The sequence below is a fragment of the Elgaria multicarinata genome, chromosome 16 (genome assembly GCF_023053635.1).
Source record: "Elgaria multicarinata webbii isolate HBS135686 ecotype San Diego chromosome 16, rElgMul1.1.pri, whole genome shotgun sequence".
NCBI lineage: Eukaryota > Metazoa > Chordata > Lepidosauria > Squamata > Anguidae > Elgaria > Elgaria multicarinata.
The window spans coordinates 2,393,606-2,412,566 of NC_086186.1; the positions used below are offsets into that span (position 1 = coordinate 2,393,606).

General features: G+C 45.1%; 1 protein-coding gene across 1 annotated transcript in view; it reads left to right on the forward strand.

Moving 5' to 3' along the window:
• The window catches only part of HMG20A (high mobility group 20A), a 68,337-nt gene that overhangs the window by 28,908 nt on the left and 20,468 nt on the right, over nucleotides 1-18,961 (forward strand). Inside the window, exons 2-6 of the mRNA XM_063142206.1 lie at nucleotides 3,493-3,596; nucleotides 4,193-4,340; nucleotides 5,348-5,560; nucleotides 8,804-8,936; nucleotides 9,937-9,968. Of these exons, the coding sequence (XP_062998276.1) occupies nucleotides 3,511-3,596; nucleotides 4,193-4,340; nucleotides 5,348-5,560; nucleotides 8,804-8,936; nucleotides 9,937-9,968 (612 nt within the window). The 5' untranslated portion in view covers nucleotides 3,493-3,510. The remainder of the gene's footprint in view (nucleotides 1-3,492; nucleotides 3,597-4,192; nucleotides 4,341-5,347; nucleotides 5,561-8,803; nucleotides 8,937-9,936; nucleotides 9,969-18,961) is intronic.

An 18,961-nucleotide genomic window follows, 5' to 3' on the forward strand; every position in this document is an offset into this window, starting at 1 on the left:
AAATTTTGAGTTGCTATTCTCACCTGCAGTTTCCTGCTAGAACAGGGCAAAGGTGCAACTTCCTTTTGGAATCCAGTTCAGGATTTTTCTCATCCTGACAAAGTCTACAGGAAGGAAGGAAGGATCTGGCCATGGCTAGCCCATCAACTTTACTTTCCCATCTAAACCCATAACTTCTGGGGCTTGAGAGGGGGGCCTCTCAACTGCGTGAACAAATTCCCAATCTGAGATCATATAATTTTGCCCCACCAAAGCATTACCTTTTGAATTTTCCCTGGCTGTTCTATAACCTTGCAACTCTTGAGTATACCTGCCTGGCAAGGCAAGATTGTGCTTGTGAGCACAGCTATGAGGCCAGTAATAACAGGAAATATTCTGGAGATCCCAATGCCAGCAGTTTAACCCCTGATCTGGCATCCTACGCACATTTTCATGATTTTCTAGTTGTGAACTTGTGTTCCCCTGCCCCTGCCCCCAGCACACCCCATGCCTGTTGGGATAGTTTAATAACCTCTGCATAGTCACAAATACTTGACCTCTTATTTTGGGAACTGACTTCCAGTGCCCAACCATATGGATTAAATAAAACAAAGCTTTAAAGCAAGAAAGTAGCCTGTGTTCTTCTAGCTTCCTGTGTTTATATGGTTTGGTCTACGTGGTGTTAAAGTTGATGTCCAGCTGCTTCCCCTACAAAATTGTAAGCTAGGTTGAAGCTTTGGATTCACTGACCAAACCCAGATGCACAAAGAAAAGGAAACTAGCTTGAAAGTCACTGTGAACACATAGTGGGCAGATTACCAACAGCTTGTGATGTGCCCATCGGCTAAATAGTGTGTATTCTGTATGAGAGAAATAAATGCCTTCCTGTTGAGAAGGTTGATATTTTTAAAATGCCCTTGACTTTGGTGTAGGCTGCTCAAAAAGATAGATACACTCTCTTAAACCATGTTTTTTAATTGTAAAATGTAAAGTTTTCTGCTTCTCAAGGTCATGAAAACAAGCCCAAGTTTTTCATTGTATATAAACGGTAGTTTCATTTATAATATAGTGGTTTGTGCTTCAGTCAGAATATTAATAAATTGTGTAAATTTGAGGAATTGTATTTAAAAGCTCAACTTGTCTTTAGAATTGTAGAATTGGGAGGGGCCAGTTAGGCCATCAAGTCCAATCCCCTGCTCAGTGCAGGAATCCAGTTTAAAACAACCCAGACAGATGGGTGTCCCGTCTCTGCTTGAATATCTCCAACAATAGGGAGCCCACTGCCTCCTTAGGAAGTTAGTTCCATTGTCTGACTATTAGGAGGTTTTCCTGATGTACAACTGAAATCTGCTTTCCTGTAACTTAAGCCTGTTCCTCTTCTTATATATTGGACAGTCTCTCTAGTGAGTAGAGGCTCTGCTCATACACCTAACAGAAACAAAGCAATTGAAGTTCCCCCATTATATTCACACGAGGAGGGGGGAACCATCCTAAATTCCTTTTAAAGGCCACATCTGCAGGGCCAGCAAAAAAGGCAGGGTGAACAGGCAACCTTTTCTATTTATTCCCATCATTCTGGTTTCAAACTGTGAATCTGGCATACAACTAGTTTTTAAATGTTTCTGTTGCCACTCAGAGAACAGGGAGCTAGGTTGCTTCCTTACATCTTTAGCAAATGATGTCCTTGGTTAGTAGAATTGACACCCCTTACATCACACTTCTTCAAAACGTAGATGGAAGTATAGCACCCTTCCCTGGAGGCAGCGAGATTGATGTGGAGCATCTGTTTCACCTAGACCTTCCATTGATCTGCTGATCTGGCCATTAACTGAATGCTTATTTAAAAGAATACCTCGGTTGTGCACCCAAAGAGATGCATTTATCATTTACTATAGCTAAGCTATCTCAACCCGTAAGATGTGTGTGCGTGCGTGCTCTCGTGTGTAAAACATATCATGGGATTTGTACACAGTACGAGCAACAAAGTGCACTTTCTTACAGTATATAAATAAATCTTCAAAGCCAATATAAAAGGCACATGCTTTGGAATGTGCTTGCAAGGCTTAGCCTTCATCTAAGTAAGACTTGTGGCGGAGTCACTGCCGGTGGAATTGTACCTCAATTTAACAGCAAAACGGGTATCTGTTCAGCAAATGTCATTGTGACAGTCAGATTCCATCTGATGCTTTTTCAGAGACTCTTATTGCCGTTTTGTTGCTTTTAAAATTTGCTACAAGTTGCTGTGAACTATTTGTGTCTCCCCCACAATTCCTTTCTGTTGTCCTTTTATGCCTTTGAAATATTTTCCTATTTCCTGATAGTTAGAGGGTAGTTTGGGTGCGGATATGGATGGGAGGGGTGTGGCTTCTTTGATTCTATAAGAGACAGAACTAAGGATTCTATTAGTTAGAAGTGAGATTTGTATTCACAGGATTATTTTCCTACAGAGTTAACCTAATGGATGCGGGGGGCACAAATAAATAACTTTGGATTTGAAAATGGATTCTAAATTAGAATGGTGCCAAGCTATGAAATCCCCCCCTTTATTTTTCATGGTAGGTAAGCAGGATCTAACTGCTCTGTCTAAGAAGCATTATTTATTATTTATTTTTCATATTTCTATACCGCGCAACATTTATATAACACCATCAGTATGCGTGGCACTTTACAGAGTAACAATAAGACATCAGGTCCCTGCCTTGAGGAGCTTGCAATCTAAAACTCAACACGGGAGGCAATAGAGGGAAGAGAGGATGAGAGGGGAAGAATAGGCATAGATATGATATCGCAATCTATATTGGTATCTCATGAGCTAAAGTCAAAAGTATTCAGGCACCTTTCTTTGGGATTTGTTAGCTCAGCTTTGTCAGAAGCACCGTAGATTAAAAAGGGGGAAAGTGCTACTTGGTAGCCACTTAATAGCCACTCAGCCAACTCTGTGATCACTCCTGAAAATGTAAAGAAATTGTCAACAGGCAGGAAACAGAACTACAGCGCAGTTAGTGTTCACACTTAGGGGAAGACCTGTAAATTCAGTCCCTTGTGCTTGTTGTAGAGGCTTGTAACACAGTATGTGCCAGCACTAAATGTTTGTTTCGTCTCTTTCATTCATTTACGTGAGTAGGATCAGGTGGTTTGTGGGGTTGCTGCCTTTGTAGTAAATTCAAATAAAGTAGACATGTTGTAAGTGCAGTCTAGAGCTAACAGCTGTCTGTTGACAGCACAGAGGCAATCTCTTAAGTGTACAATACACCAAGCACTGATGTTACGTGGCTTGTGGTAATTTCAGTGGGACCTTGTTTTGGAACTTCACCCAAGCCTGATTGCGATGAATTGAACTTGTGCAACCTAAAGGTGGGACCCTAACTCCACAGTCCTAAGCCTATGCCCTAATGCTGTTGGAATGGATGTGCATTACTTTGGAACAAACATCTGAGATCAGAGTATAAATCTGCTTGCTAGACTATGAGCAGAGGAATAAAGGAAAGACTAATGTGAAATCTGCTTCTACAGTTTCTTTTTACAGCTGTAATGGAGAACCCAATGGCCAGTTCATCTTCCCCCTCACATTTTCCAGAAGATGATGGCTCCAAGGAGAGCAATGATGTCCCAGCTGGGTAAGCAACTGTTCTTCTAATCTTGCCTCCTGAATTCTTGGGCCACTGCAGGGCCTTGCTTAATATTTTCTTTTACTTTTTAATCCACAGATTACAAATTGTTAAAAGACTAAAATGCGTACAAACTGTAAAAACCCTTTGACAATGCACCTTCAGCAGTCACCTGAAGGCAGCAGCTTTCTTATAAAGGTTCCAAAGAATGGGGCAGAACTGGAGGTAAAAGCTCATCCATTTGCGGCAAAACACAGTCTTTTACCCCAAGCCCCAGTATTATATGTGGATCAGATCTCACTGACTTGAGTGACAGATTATTCTGTGTTTGACTTTTCTGGGTGTAAAGGAGCTCCATTTTAATAGGCTTATTTTTTGTATGACTGTTTTGTCTCCCTTGGGACCCTAAAAGAACATTCAGATACTTGATAACTGGATTGTGTAAGAGAAATGACTGACAGGTACAATATACAAGCATGTCTATTTCGTTATTACTGCTTTTAGTACTTGCAACATCACATAATATCTCAGAGGGTAAAATAGGAAGTACCCTGTCCGGATAACTGTGGTACTATCCTGCTTGATGGCTTGATTTCCCCCGCCAGGTTAAATCACACGGAAGGATCGTGCAGTGGCAATGCATCCCAGTCTGCCAACAATCCAGATTTTGCAGAGGATGTGCTGCAAACTCAATCGCTACGGAATGAGTCATCTAATAAAGCTGAAAATAGCGAACCGAGGCCTGAGGAGGAGGTGAGCAGAAATTACAGGAAGAAAACTAAGATTTCCTCCTCCACCTGAATTATCTACCTATTCATATATATTTTTCAATGGAGTATTGCCTATTTCGGGTTTGATTAGCATTTGTCCTTTCCCCCTGCATCAGTAAAGGGATGACACTGCAGTTAGCAATGGCTGATGTTGCCACATCATCCTGCAGGGAATCAGGGAATGAGAGATTTTGGCCAGGGAGAGAGGTCATCCCTTGACATGGTGTTTCACAATTGTCTTATGATTTGTCCCTTTTCCACAAGGGTATTTGGTCTTAGTCTGTGTTGGAGGTAAGATAGAAAGCCAGTGAACTGACATTCAATGCCAGTGTTTCATAGCTTAATTTCCTGTAATAAATACTTTGCGATGTATAACTTTAGGATATCAAGCCTCCTTTTGTCTTGTAGTTCAAAACTTTTAAGCCCCTCCTGAGGACAGTGATACAGTTTTCCCATTTCTTCTGGATGGATTTGTAACAATTGTGTAGCCCTTATTTAAAAAACGTACCCTAGTTTTTCATGACAACGTATGTCACTTTGAATTTACTCTGGGTACTTATTACCCAAACCTCCTCTATTTTATCTCTCCCTAACTTTTCATAAGGCTTGAGCTACATTTTGAAAAACATTTTTTAAAAAAGGAAAAAATGGACAATGACATTACCTATGATTCCTATGAAATGTCTGTTTCCGGTTCATCACCTCAGATTAAACTCTTCTGCCCTCATCTACTCTTCCTCTTCATACCCCCAAAACTCTCATTGCTGGTGCCATTACTTACCCATCCCAACTTTCTCTCTGATGTGTCTCATAGTGCACAACAGATTCTGACTTTCTAGGCCGGAACAGAATTTGACAGTTGAAGAGGAGTACCATGGACGTGTATTGTCTAAAGCCACGTGTCATTCATGAAAGCATTTCCAATTGCTACTTTAGTTTTAAAACAACTGATGCCTTGCTCTGAATTGTCTTCTCTCTCTCCTCTTACAGCAAAGAACTAAGAGAGGAGGCTGGTCCAAAGGGCGGAAAAGGAAGAAACCTTTAAGGGATAGCAATGCTCCTAAATCTCCCCTAACAGGTTATGTGCGGTTTATGAATGAACGGAGGGAGCAGCTTCGAGCGAAGAGGCCTGAAGTTCCATTCCCAGAAATCACTAGGATGCTGGGCAATGAGTGGAGTAAACTCCCTCCTGAGGAGAAACGGGTACCACAACATTGCTTTTCCTTATTGTAGAATTTGATGGCGCTCTATTACAAAGGTTGTTGCTTAACCATGGGGAACTTCACTCATCCTGATCGTAATACCAGTAGAAAAAGCCATAACTTTCTGCTTATAAATTCAATAGAAAGTGTATTTAGGTAACGAGAGAGAGAGAGAGAGTCTAAACAATCATGGTCTCATTTTAGTTAGGATGGGCCTATATTTTATGTACAGTATGACCTAGTTCTGTGGGTCTTCAGGAGAGAATTGCCAAGTGTGGTGGGGCAAGAGTTTGTCTCTGCCCATAATGAGCGTGGGGAAATTGCTAATAGATAGAATTACTCCCTGCTACAGATTCATCAGTGCAGCTGGTGTCTTGGAAAAGACAAATATGCCTGAAGGAACAGGATGCAGATTGAAAATGGGGACGCCGTAGATGATTTATCGTTCCACTTAGAAAGACTGCTAGTGATGTAGAGAGAGCTCAGCTCTCTGGGGTTTGGGATGGGGAGACTAGCTGCATTAGTCTATTTTTAATCAAAAGAATTCTCCCGGAATGAGGTTTGTGAGCAAGAGGCTGCCAGCTCACTTCTTTGCATACATTATTTATTTATTTCATGCCCTGCTCTATCCCAGGGGCTCAGAGCGGCTCAGCAGCAGTTTTTCCAGCACTGCATTCCTGGACATGTGTACTCAGAAGTAAGTCCCATTGAGATTGGTGGGACTTACCCCCAGTTAGCTAGTTATAAGATTGCTGCCTTAATGTTCATACTTCTGTGCCCCATGGGGCCCACAATCTAAAAAAATTAAATGATTTGGGGGATTAAAGAGACCCAATAAAATAAAAATGTCATATTGTATATCTTCTTTTTAATAAATTGAACCATACCACACCATTAATAACCAGTCCAAAAAGCCGTCGAAAAGACAGTTCTTCTCGACAGCCACCTGCTCAATGCCTGTCTGCCAAAGAGGTAGATGGATCTTCACTCCCGACATGGCTTCGCCCAACTTGACAACAGTCTGTTCCATTAAGAAGTGATATCACCCGTGAAAGCTGGTGCTCTGCATCAAGCCGAGAACCTAGCGAGTGAGCCTACAGTGAGAAGAGGGGGGTACTCCAGGCCTCGCTGCCCTGTGCACGCTGATAAAGGGGAGCAGGGGAACAGGGGCCTTGCAATGGAACTAGCAGAGAGTGGCAAAGTGGCAATGTCCTGCGATGCAGAACAAGTTTGGCCCTTAAGAGCCCCTCCTGTGGGCAGTAATGTAGAGGGCTCACTGCAAAGTGGAAAGGAGAATTTAGGCTGCAGTTCTATGCACACTTGCAAGCCTCATTGAAAACAGTGCTGCTTACTTCCAAGTCAAGTTAGAAACAGAATGAGCCTGAAGGAGTAAAGGCGAAGAATGGAAAATAACTGATACTTACCTGGTTAACAGAAGAACAGACCAAGACCTATTCAGCATCCTGTTTCCTGTAGTGGCCAAGCAGGCACTTACGGGAAGCCCACAAGCAGGACATGAGCACAATACCCCCTCCTGGAGTTGGTAGTCAGAGGCGTGTGGCTTCTGATCCTTTAAACAGGCTATAGCCATAATGATTAGTAGCCACTGATAGCCTTATCTTCCATGAATTTGTCTAATCCCTTTTAAAGCCGTTTAAGTTGGTGGTTGTCTCATCTTGGCACGTAGTTTAACTATGTGCTGTGAGAAAAGAGAGTTACTACAACCTGTTGTTCATTTTAATGCATCTTTTCTAGCTCTACGACATCCTTTTTGAGATGCAGCGACCAGAATTGTATCAGTTTTTCCCAAATGTATTTACACTATGGTATCCTATGAAAGCATTATGATATTGGCAGCCTTGTTTTCAATTCCTTTCTTAATGATCCCTCACATGGAATTTGCCCTTTTTTACAGGTGCCGTTCACTAGGTGGACATTTTCTCTGAGCTGTGCACCTCCACAACTCCCAAGAACCATTTCCTGGTCACTCTCCAGTAGCTCAGGCCCCATCAGTGCATACGTGAAGTTAGGGTTATTTGCCCCAGTGGGCATCACTTTACACTTACCCTGAACCATATTTGCCTTTTTGTCACCCACTCACCCAGTTTGGAGAGATCCAGTGTGTGTGGCTGTGCTACAGATTGGCAGGTGTCTTCTCTCCAGGGGTACAAAGAACCCTGGGACGTCTGTGTGGAGGGCCTACCCCAAATTATTATTATTTATTACATTTGTATACCACCCCATAGCCGAGGCTCTCTGGGCGGTTTACATCACAAGGTTCCCTCACATATCTACTAGCACAGGCCAAAGCTGGTTTTGTAGTTAATCATTGGTGTTTCCAGAACCTTTTGCGCCCTACCTTGTATACAGATGAGAGAAGAGTCACTCAGACTGTCTCTGTCTGCTAGAATAAGTGACATCACCCACACGTGTCCCATTCTCCACCAATTTCTAGATAAGGATATAAACTAGTATAAGATGAGAGCCCTGAAGCAATTTTAAAGGAGAATGTAAAAGCAGGGAATAGAAACTTTTTATGAGAAAGGGCACCATCATTTCCATGCTAGCTCATGACTGCTATTTAAGGTCTTTGCACACTCCCTTTGAAGTCTTCCCCAACCAAGCTCCGTTCATAAAGCGAATGTGACAGAATGCTCCAGGCAACATTTGATATGATTTCTTTAGAACTGTATTCAAACACGTTGCTGTTATGAAAGCAAAAATTCTAGGTTTGATTCATCCCATACAAAGACAGGAGGATGCGATTTCTGTAGTTGCAATTAAATTTGGGACAAAATCTTTGTCTTTTCCATTTATAGCACATCCCTGTTACAAGGGTTTAAGTTAGGTAACTGACCATGAAAACCCATAATAAAATTAGGGACCCTTTAAAATTTGCTATTGTTAATTTAGTGTATGCTGGTGTAACCCCTGCAAATCAATGTCAGTTCAGACAGAATGGTTTTATGCTTTCAGGAAATGATTGGGCTTGACTTACATCCAGAGGTTGGGAGTTCCACAGAGGAGGAACACCCGCTAAGATACCTTTCTGATACCTTGACTGTGGCATACAGATGAACCTTCATCTAACCTTAAAGATTGTAGTAGGGCATAAAAAGGAAGATGGCCACATTCAGTCGCTCAATTTCCAACTTGTTCTTACTGCCTACTTAGCCAAACTCACCTGCCTGATTAATTTGCTTTTATGCTGAGGAGAGAAGAGTGATCTATTCTCTGGTTGCAGCGCTACCTTGATGAAGCAGATAGAGATAAGGAACGTTACATGAGAGAGCTGGAGCAGTACCAGAAGACTGAAGCTTACAAAGTCTTTAGTAGGAAAGCGCAGGACAGACAAAAAGGCAAATCGCATCGACAAGGTATTGAATTACGCCACAGGAATCCTAGAAGTAATGCACAATACTATTAGAACCCTTGACTGCCCCAGTTTAAGCTCATTTTACAGATATTCAATCATGGTTTGCAGCAAGCGGTTGCCCTTCCATTTAACTCGTTCTTTTTGCTCAGGCTGAGTGCGGTGTATCTGCAATGTGATTTGAAGTGTTGTTTATATAGGTCAAAAGCTTTTGAAGAGCTAGTACCGCCCTCCTCCACCTGCCACGAATCACCCCAACCAGTTACTCTTTTCCATCCCCAGGCAGCCAGCTGCAGTTGCACAGGGGTGAAACTAAACCTGGCACAGCTTCTTCCACTGCCTTTAAAAGGGTGGAATGGGAGATCTTCCCTGACCTGCTGCAGATAAAGGGTAAACCAGGAGTAGACAACCTGCTTGCCACCCTCCAAATGTTTCGGACTACAGCTCCCTAAGGCCCAGCCAGCATGGCTAAAAGTCGTGGGTCATGGGAGATGCAGCCCTAAAATCAACAACTGGAGGATACCAGGTTGCCTACTCCTTAGGGACGCTAGTCTTACTGTGGAGTGATAGACTGCTCTAACCCCACAAAAACCCTTACCAGCATAACAACAATACGTTTATTGCTCAATCCACAGATCACTGCAACACAGTCTCTCTGTGCTTCCAAATGTAGCCACATAAGCCCTTGTTCCTCCTAGATTCGTTTATTGTCCCAGCTCCAACCCCACAGTGGAGTAGAGAGAAGAGCTGCCTACCTCTGTGGGGGCTGCAGTGGGGGCTGCGTATGGACTGTAGGCTCCATGTTGCCCCCTCCTGATGAAGGCCGTTACTCCACACACTCTCTGCCAATCATAATTATGCTCATTTGGCTCATTAAAACTACAATTTAATTGCTGACCTCATCTGAATTTAGAGAAGGGCATCTGGAACGTGTCTCTAGGCTTCTCAGCAAATCATTTTTTTTCCTTGTGAACTTATTTTGCTTTTCATCCTGTTTGTTTCAGAAGGCGCACGACAGGCTGCCCATGACCATGAGGTAAAGCCTTTACTTTTTCTGATACCTCCAAGGCTGACTCTTTTCATTAATAGTTGAAGTTGAGGGTGGTGTCTGTCTGTCTGTCTGTCCATCCATCTGTGTGTGTGTGTGTGTGTGTGTTTGAAGGAACATATGGGTAACTGCCTCCCATACAGTATCTAAGCAAGCCCATGCAAGTGCTGTATTGAGTAATGTGAAGTGGCGTCTCATGGACACGTGCAAAAGTTATGGCCTAGTCCCTGTATCTCATCAGTAAGTCATCTTAAACTGCAACACCGAGTATCTAACCTCAAATGGTAAGGACACAAGCAGGGAGTGGATTGTGCAGTGTTTAACAAGTAATGGAAAGGAAAATAAACACTTCATCTTGGCCTACAAGAGTTCAAGTCTGCCCACCCCAAAGGTGGTGGCTTCTCCGCTCCAGGTGGTCTTGCTTGATTATGATTATTTGGATACATTTCAGTCTGGTTTGTGTCCTGGACTTGGGACAGAAATGGCCTTGGTCACCTTAGCAGACATGAGGAAATGGATTGGACGGGGTGGTGGGAGGGGGTCAACCCTGTTAATTCTCCTAGAGCTCTCAGCAGGCTTGAATACCTTGGACCATGATAGCCTTCTGGGTTGCCTGGCTGGGTAGGACAAGGAGGTCAAGTTTTTAATTAGCTTTAGCTCCAGTCCTCGGCTTTTGGCTTTTGGGTGCCTTAGTGTTGTATCTTGTCCCCGGTGCTTTTGAACAAATTCATTTGGGGGGTTTGGCCTAAGGTGACATAACTGGGTGAGGGGCCATGGCTCAGTGGTAGAGCACATGTGTTGCATGCAGAAAATCTCTGGTACAATCCCTGACACAGCTCCACCTCACACTGGAGAAAATCATTGGGAAAAAACTAAAGAAAAATGTATTTTCTTCCTTCTTCATCGTGGTCTCTATGCATCACACATATGGGCTTTGCACCTGCGCAGAGACCGAACCGGAACCTTCTATAGCTAAGTGGAACGTTTTTAGCGGGAACTCCTCCCCCACGCTACTGCGCATGTCCCTGGGGTTCCCGCCCTTACCTCAGTTCTTCGTCGTCCGCCATTGTGCCTAGACTTGTAGAACCAACCTCTTAGCGTTTTTACCTTTTTCCTCTCTTAAAACTTCTTCAAACCGCTCAATATCTTCATTTTTGACCTGTATTTCCTGTATTTCCTCCTTTTTGTATATTCCCTCTATAAAAAATAAATAAATTGTTGTTAGTTAGTTTTCCTCAGCGACTTTCAGTCGCGGGCGTCTGAGCCGCATGGCAGTGAAGGCCCCATTCCGCAAATGTGTTAAGTGCGGGGCAAAACTTCCCCCTACTGACGGACACTCCCTGTGTGTCCTTTGTTTGGGCGAAGGCCACAAAGTAGAAGCCTGCCATCACTGCATGGCATTTACCAAGCAGACTAGGAAAAACAGAACGGACTGTCTATGTGCCATCTTGTGGGAGAAAGCCATCAGGGCCACGGACGTAATCGAAATGGACAAAACGGCATCGAGTAAGGCCGTTGGAGACCGCAGCACCAAAGAGTGCGACAAGACCAGTGCGAGCAGTAGGGCATTGATACCCCTCACGCCTGGGCGGTCATTGGCGAGTTCCGCTACCAGAAAAATCACTAAAAAGGCCCGGACTCCCAAATCTTCCTCCGACGTTGAAAAGAAGAAAAAGAGGAAGAAGAACGGGGAGAAACATTCTGCAAGGTCTCCCCGACCCTCTAAACCGACTCAGATTCAGTCAACTACTGCCTCGGTACCTACGGTTCCCACAACTGCCTCGATACCGAGACCTTGTTCGAGACCAACACCAGACATAGCTACGGTACCGATTCGGCCCCAAAGTCTATCAGAAGGCGAAATTAGAGATTCAGCCTTTGTGGCGTCAATACGGGACCCACCAGGAGCTTTAGAAACTGAGGAAATTATTCCTCTAACGCAGCCGTCTCCTAGACCAACAGCCACAGAAAGACCAAGGCATGAATGGGATAGGGCCTCCCAGTATTCCGAATCCCAGTCCAGACATGAATATTATGACTGGGACTATTATCGGCCACAGAGGTACTTCCCGCATGACCGGAATTACCAATACCCGCCGGAGGCTTACTTTGTTCAGCCCCCACCCACTTCAAGGGTTCTTCAAATTCCTTTAGCTCCTCCACCATCTCACCAAGCTTCGCCAGCTCCAACTCATCGCCGTCATAGCCACGACTCTACGATACTGACAGCGGCAGCTACGGTATCAGCCCATTAAGAGCAATCAGAGCTCGCGCAATAGCAACTACAGATCATCACATTATCTTCGCCCGAGGATGATTATCCATCTGATTCCGATTCTAGAGTATCGGTTACACCTTTGGTACCGTCGCCAGAGGATGCTATACACTCACAAGAGCCTGCTTCACCCTCTGACGACATGGGAAGATTTTCATAGCATATGCTGAGAATGTCCCAAGCACTCGGGTTGGATATACAGCAACCCGATGAGCCCGTAGATGACCCAATCTATGATGTGTTTCACACCAAGAGTAATGCAGCAGTGGCTATCCCCCTTTCTCCTGCATTGAAACAAACCGCACAGCTTTCTTGGAAGAGCCCAGCGTCCACACAAGCCACTTCAAGAAGACTGGAAACACTCTATCGTATACAGGAGGGAGATGGCTGGCTTCCTCTCCCAACACCCCAAACCTAACTCCATCGTGGTGGAATCAGCCCAGGGCCAATCGCAAAAGTGTCATTCCACCCCGGTAGATAAGGAGGGCAGGAAATTGGATTTAACAGGCAGGAGAATTTACTCCTCTGCCTCCCTCGGTATCAGAGCCTCAACTTACCAAGCAACCATGGCTCGATACCAACTTTTCCTCTGGAAGAAAGTAGGGTCACTATGTGACTATCTCCCAGAGGACAAGAGAGAGTTGGCTAGAGTTTTTCAGGCAGAAGCCTCAGCTATAGCTAAACAGCAGCTATCCACCGCCAGGCATCAGGTTAGGGTTAGGGTTAGTCTTTCACTCCAAGAGTATGATGGGTGCCGTATCGTTGAGGAGACATGCTTGGTTAAGATCAGCTAACTTAACTTATGAAACGAAGGCTAGGATTGAGAACATGCCCTTCGACGGCGAAGGCTTATTCAATGCCAAGATTGACGACACACTCGACTCTCTATATAAGGCCCGTACTATGGCAAAGAAGATGGGCTTCGTTGCCCCCCCTCCAGGATAGCGTTGGTCAAGACCACCTATCCAACAACAACAACAACAGCGCTCTCAGTATCAAGTCCAACCGAGGCAGCAACATCAGCTCCAAAGAAAGTGACCATACCAAAGTCGGTTCCAGCAGGACAAGCGCCAGCCCGACTTCAATAAGAAACAGCGGGTTTGACTTCTTCGTCCCAGATCCACTACCTTTCGCGAACCGACTAGCACCCTTTTACCATCGATGGGAGTCAATAACATCCGACTCCTGGGTGCTCACTATCATCAAGTTGGGGTATGCCATCGAGCTTGATGTCCTCCCTCCTTCTTCGGGAGTGAGACTAACAGCGCCATCCCCTCCTCTGCTTCTCGAGGTGCAAACCTTACTAGCGAAGGGAGCCATCTCTCCCGTACCCGCAGAGGAAGTCAACCAGGGGTTTTTCTCGCGTTACTTTACGGTCCCGAAGAAAGATGGAGGTCTTCGACCGATTATGGACTTAAGGCAATTAAACAAGTGCATCACCCCGAAAAAGTTCCGTATGACAACGGTTACTTCCATCCAACTGTTACACAAAGGGGTCTGGTTCACTGTGGTGGATCTGAAGGATGCGTACTTCCACATTTCCATCAGGAAATCGCATCAAACTTACCTGCGTTTTTCAATCGGCATGCTCCAGTTTCAGTTCACCATCCTTCCCTTCGGACTTGCCACGGTACCGAGGGTCTTCACGAAGGTGATGGCTATGGGGTGCGCCCACCTAAGACAAAAAGGAATTTACATATACCCATACTTAGACGATTGGCTTCTGGTAGCGGACAACAGTTACGCCCTCCAGAAGGATGTACTAACCACTCTCAATTTGTTGGACTCATTAGGTCTATGGGTCAACGAAGAAAAATCCATCTTGACCCCGCATCGGAAGTTGGACTTTATAGGGGTAACCCTATCATCTCGAGACGGGAGAGCATACCTGCCCCCGTCCAGAGCAGAGACCCTTCGGGATCTAGTTATTGTTACCGAGAACCGTTTAAAGGTCTCGGCATGGACAATCCAAAGACTGCTGGGTCTAATGGCAGCAACCACCGCAGTGATCAAGTTTGCAAGACTCAGAATGAGGATCTTGCAAGGGTGGTTTTTAAGAACATTCAACCTTCGACCCAAAGCCCGCCGATCTTACCTGTCGATCCCGAGGCAGGTAAGAGCATCTCTAAAATGGTGGCTTCTGACAAAGAATCTTTCAGAAGGGATTCCGTTTCAACAAGAGACCCCTTTGGTAACGATTACGACGGATGCCTCGTTGGCCGGATGGGGAGCACACTGCAACTCCCTCACCGCTCAAGTTCGTTGGCCTTCTTCCCAGAGGGAACAACACATCAATCACCTGGAACTTTTAGCGGTGGAGAATGCAATAAAGACCTTCGCACAAATTATCGAAGGCCGGAATGTCCTGGTTGAGACAGACAATACCACCGTAGTTGCCTACATCAACAGACAAGGTGGAACAAGATCGCACCCTCTGAACCGTTCGGCACTCAGAATTTGGAACTGGTGCATAAAGAGAAATACGTACCTGACTGCGATCCACGTAGCGGGAAAGGAGAACATCATTGCAGACTCCCTCAGCAGATCCTTCCACGTCGACCACGAGTGGGAGCTCGACACTGAGACAAGAGAAAGCCTCTTTCGGTACTGGGGGCATCCTGCTGTCGATGTCTTCGCTACCGAAGAAAACGCAGCTTGTTCCAAGTTCTGCAGCAGAGCAGGAAGAGGAAAGAACTCTCTAGGAGACACCTTCACCAGAACGTGGAAAGGAGAACTTCTTTACGTCTTTCCACCTTTTCCACTTTTGACGAAAGTACTAGCCAAGATACGGACGGACAGGTCGGATTGCATCCTGATCACACTGTGGTGGCCTCGACAGACGTGGTTTTCCCACGCCTTTCGACTATCGAACGGGAATTACATCAGACTCCCGTCGATACCGATGCTGCTGTCTCGACACCAGGGTAGGGTTCGACACGCAAATCTTTCAACTCTCAAGATGACGGTGTGGAGGATAACAACCACTCCTCTGTTGGTATCAAAACCTTAACTGTAGACCACATTTTGTCAGCATCACTAAAGCCTTCAACGAGGAAGTCCTACTTAGCAAAGTGGCACAGATTCCAAAACTTTGCCTTCGAGAACAGCCAAACACCGGAATCTTGCCCTATATCAATAGTTCTCAAATACCTATTGACACTGTACCAGCAAGGACTCAAACTCACATCGATCAGAGTCCACTTAGCCTCTATTACGGCTTATCACCTAGGCATGGATGGTTTTTCACCTTTCACACATCCAACATCGAGGAAATTTTTAAAGGGACTTAAGAATACGATACTGACAGTAAAGGACATCGTTCCACCATGGAGCCTGTCAGTTGTGTTGCAGTCACTGACAAGGAAACCCTTCGAGCCCATGGCCTCAACGGAATTTAGGCTTCTAACATTCAAGACTGTTTTCTTAGTGGCCATTACATCGGCGAGACGTGCAAGTGAGCTTAGAGCTCTCAGAGTAGATGCTCCTTACACAATTTTTCATAAGGACAAGGTGGTACTACGTACAGACCCTGCCTTCCTGCCTAAGGTAGTGTCAACATTTCATCTGTCTCAACACATCACATTACCAGCCTTCTTCCCGAATCCTGCAACACCTGTTGAGTCTTCATTACACACACTTGACGTAAGAAGAGCTCTTGCTTTTTACAAGGCTAGGACAGAGAATTTTAGGAAAACAAATCAATTATTTGTTTGTTATGGAGAGCCTTCCAGGGGGCTCCCTGTGTCATGCCAGCGGTTATCACGTTGGATCGTGGAAACAATTGAACTGGCTTACACTCTCTCAAAACTAGAGCTGAAACAACCTGTGACAGCTCACTCTACCAGAGCGATAGCAACATCTGTTGCTTTTAACAGAGGTGTCCCCTTAACAGACGTTTGTAAAGCTGCAACGTGGTCCAATCCATCCACGTTTGCTAGACACTACAGCTTGGACACTCGTGCGAGACAAGACTGCTCATTTGGGAGGACAGTGCTCTCAGAGATCCTGAGATGATGCACCAACCCACCTCCAAGGTATGTCAGCTTGCTACTCGCCCATATGTGTGATGCATAGAGACCACGATGAAGAAATGCAGGTTGCTTACCTGTAACTGTAGTTCTTCGAGTGGTCATCTATGCATTCACACAACCCACCCACCATCCCCACTTGGTGGTATGAAACTTACTAATGACACAAATATATGTGCAACTTTACTTTATTAAATGTACACTCATGTTTATGGGGGCGCAATGTCGGACTCCTGTAAACTGAGGTAAGGGCGGGAACCCCAGGGACATGCACAGTAGCGTGGGGGAGGGGTTCCCGCCAAAAACGTTCCACTTAGCTATAGAAGGTTCCGGTTCGGTCTCTGTGCAGGCGCAAAGCCCATATGTGTGAATGCATAAATGACCACTCGAAGAACTACAGTTACAGGTAAGCAACCTGCATTTCTCTTTCTTCCTCTCTCTCTGCCCCTTATACCTGTGTTGGTCTCACTGGGGTTGGGATAATGTCTAGGTTCCGCTCTGAAAGCTGAATGAATTATTTTCCGTGCCGACATTTGGTGGAAATGTTCCTCAGTCTTATTTTAAGGACAATGAAAGAAGCAAACAGTTTTGTGTTTCTCTTCTAATTTATGATAAGTGACACAGTGACATTAAGCCTGAACAAATTAGTCCTTTGCAGTGAAGTGGTAATCAAATCCTTATGATTTTAATCCCACGAGTGAGCCTCAGAGTGGTTTAAGTACATAGGAGCCCCCAAGAGGATCCTTTACATGCTGGGGAAATGTACTCTATAATGGAAGAGTGCTGATGGTTTTCATTACTGCTCTTCCGTTAAGCAGAATTTCTCTGCCTTTTAGAGACTGAGCAATGGTACTTAATTGCTTAACTGCTTGGGAGTGGGGAGTTTATACTTGGGCAACCTCTACCCCAGGGACAGCAGCCATAATGCCCGTAGTGTGTGCTCTCCCCTTCAGTCTGGCAGAGTCCTTGGTTCTGCATTCCCCAGGCTTGGAGCCATTTTTCCTTGGGATGTATTCAGAGTCACCGTCTCAGGCGAGCTTCCGTTTTGGTTCCTCCTTCTCACGATCTCATAGAATAGCAGAGTTGGAAGGGGCCTATAAGGCCATTGAGTCCAACCCCCTGCTCAATGCAGGAATCCACCCTAAAGTACAACATAAAACCCTTTTCAATATGGGTGAAAAACAGTAGCCTACAAAATTGCAGCCAGCGCATCAGACGGTAGGTTTGTCACAAGCAGGAACTCCTACAGTGAGCTTGAACAAGGTCTACCAAGCTGAATGCAACTCACCAGCCATGGATGATAATCTACCAGGGAGCTCGATAACCCTCATGGTTGTTCTGCCTGCTTTCATATACAGAATGTGGAGCAATTGATGCTATTTTAATATGTATTTTTATTATGAATCTGTTTATTGGATTCTTCTTTAAACAGAAAAACAATGGAGAGTGATTTTATTTATTTATTTCATTTCATTTCATTTCATTTCTACACCGCCCAATAGCCGAAGCTCTCTGGGCGGTTCACAAAAATTAAAACCATGAAGAGCATAATAAAACAACCAACAATTTAAAAATACAATATAAAAGCACGACCAGGATAAAACCACACAGCAAAAGATATAGGTTAAAATATGAGATTAAAACAGCAGAGTTTAAATTTAATTTAAATTAGGTGTTAAAATACTGAGAATTTTAACACCTAACAGCTGGCGACGAAAGGAAAACAATGTAGGCGCCAAGCGAACCTCTCTGGGGAGCTCGTTCCACAGTCGGGGTGCCACAGCAGAGAAAGCCCTCCTCCTAGTAGCCACCTGCCTCACTTCCTTCAGCAGGGGCTCATGGAGAAGGACCCCTGTGGATGATCTTAAGGTCCGGGCAGGCTCATATGGGAGGAGGCGTTCCTTCAAATAACCTGGCCCCAAGCCATTTAGGGCTTTGAATGTTAATACCAGCACTTTGAATGAGGCCCGGACCTGGACTGGCAGCCAATGAAGTTGTAGAAGGACTGGCGTTGTATGATCTCGTCAGCCAGTCCCTGTTAGTAGGCGGGCTGCCCTGTTTTGTACCAGCTGACGTTTCCGGACCGTTTTCAAAGGCAGCCCCACGTATAACGCATTGCAGTAATCCAAACTAGAGGTTATCAGAGCATGGATAACTGTAGCTAGGCTAGCTCTGCTCAGATAAGGGCGTAGTTGGTGTATCAACCTGAGCTTATAAAAAGTATGTATGTTTTGATGCATTCAGTTTTTTGGCCATGCTTTTTGTGAAGTGCTTTGAGTGTAATCTGTCCAGAAAAGGGACTATGACTAGGCTCCCCCTCCCCTGCTCCATGATTGAATAGAGTGAGGAGAATGGGCAGGACCCTCAAATTTGGGAGGGGGGCTTGGGGGTGGGACCCTCATGTTTCGGGCAGGGAGGTGATGTTGTCTCCTTCTCCACACCCATCGAGGCTTCTCCAGAGTAGCCTCTTGAATTTTGATGAACATATGACGCTGCCCCGGACGGAGTTGGACCCCACTACAGTCCATGCGAGCTGTCAGTAGCCTCAGGCAAAGGTCTCTCCCAGCCTTGCTCCCTGAGATCATTTCATTGGAGATGCCATGTACTGACCCTTAGATCTTCTGCATGCAAGGCACAGGCTCTACCACTCAGCTGCCGGCTTTCTCCCAAGGCCACGA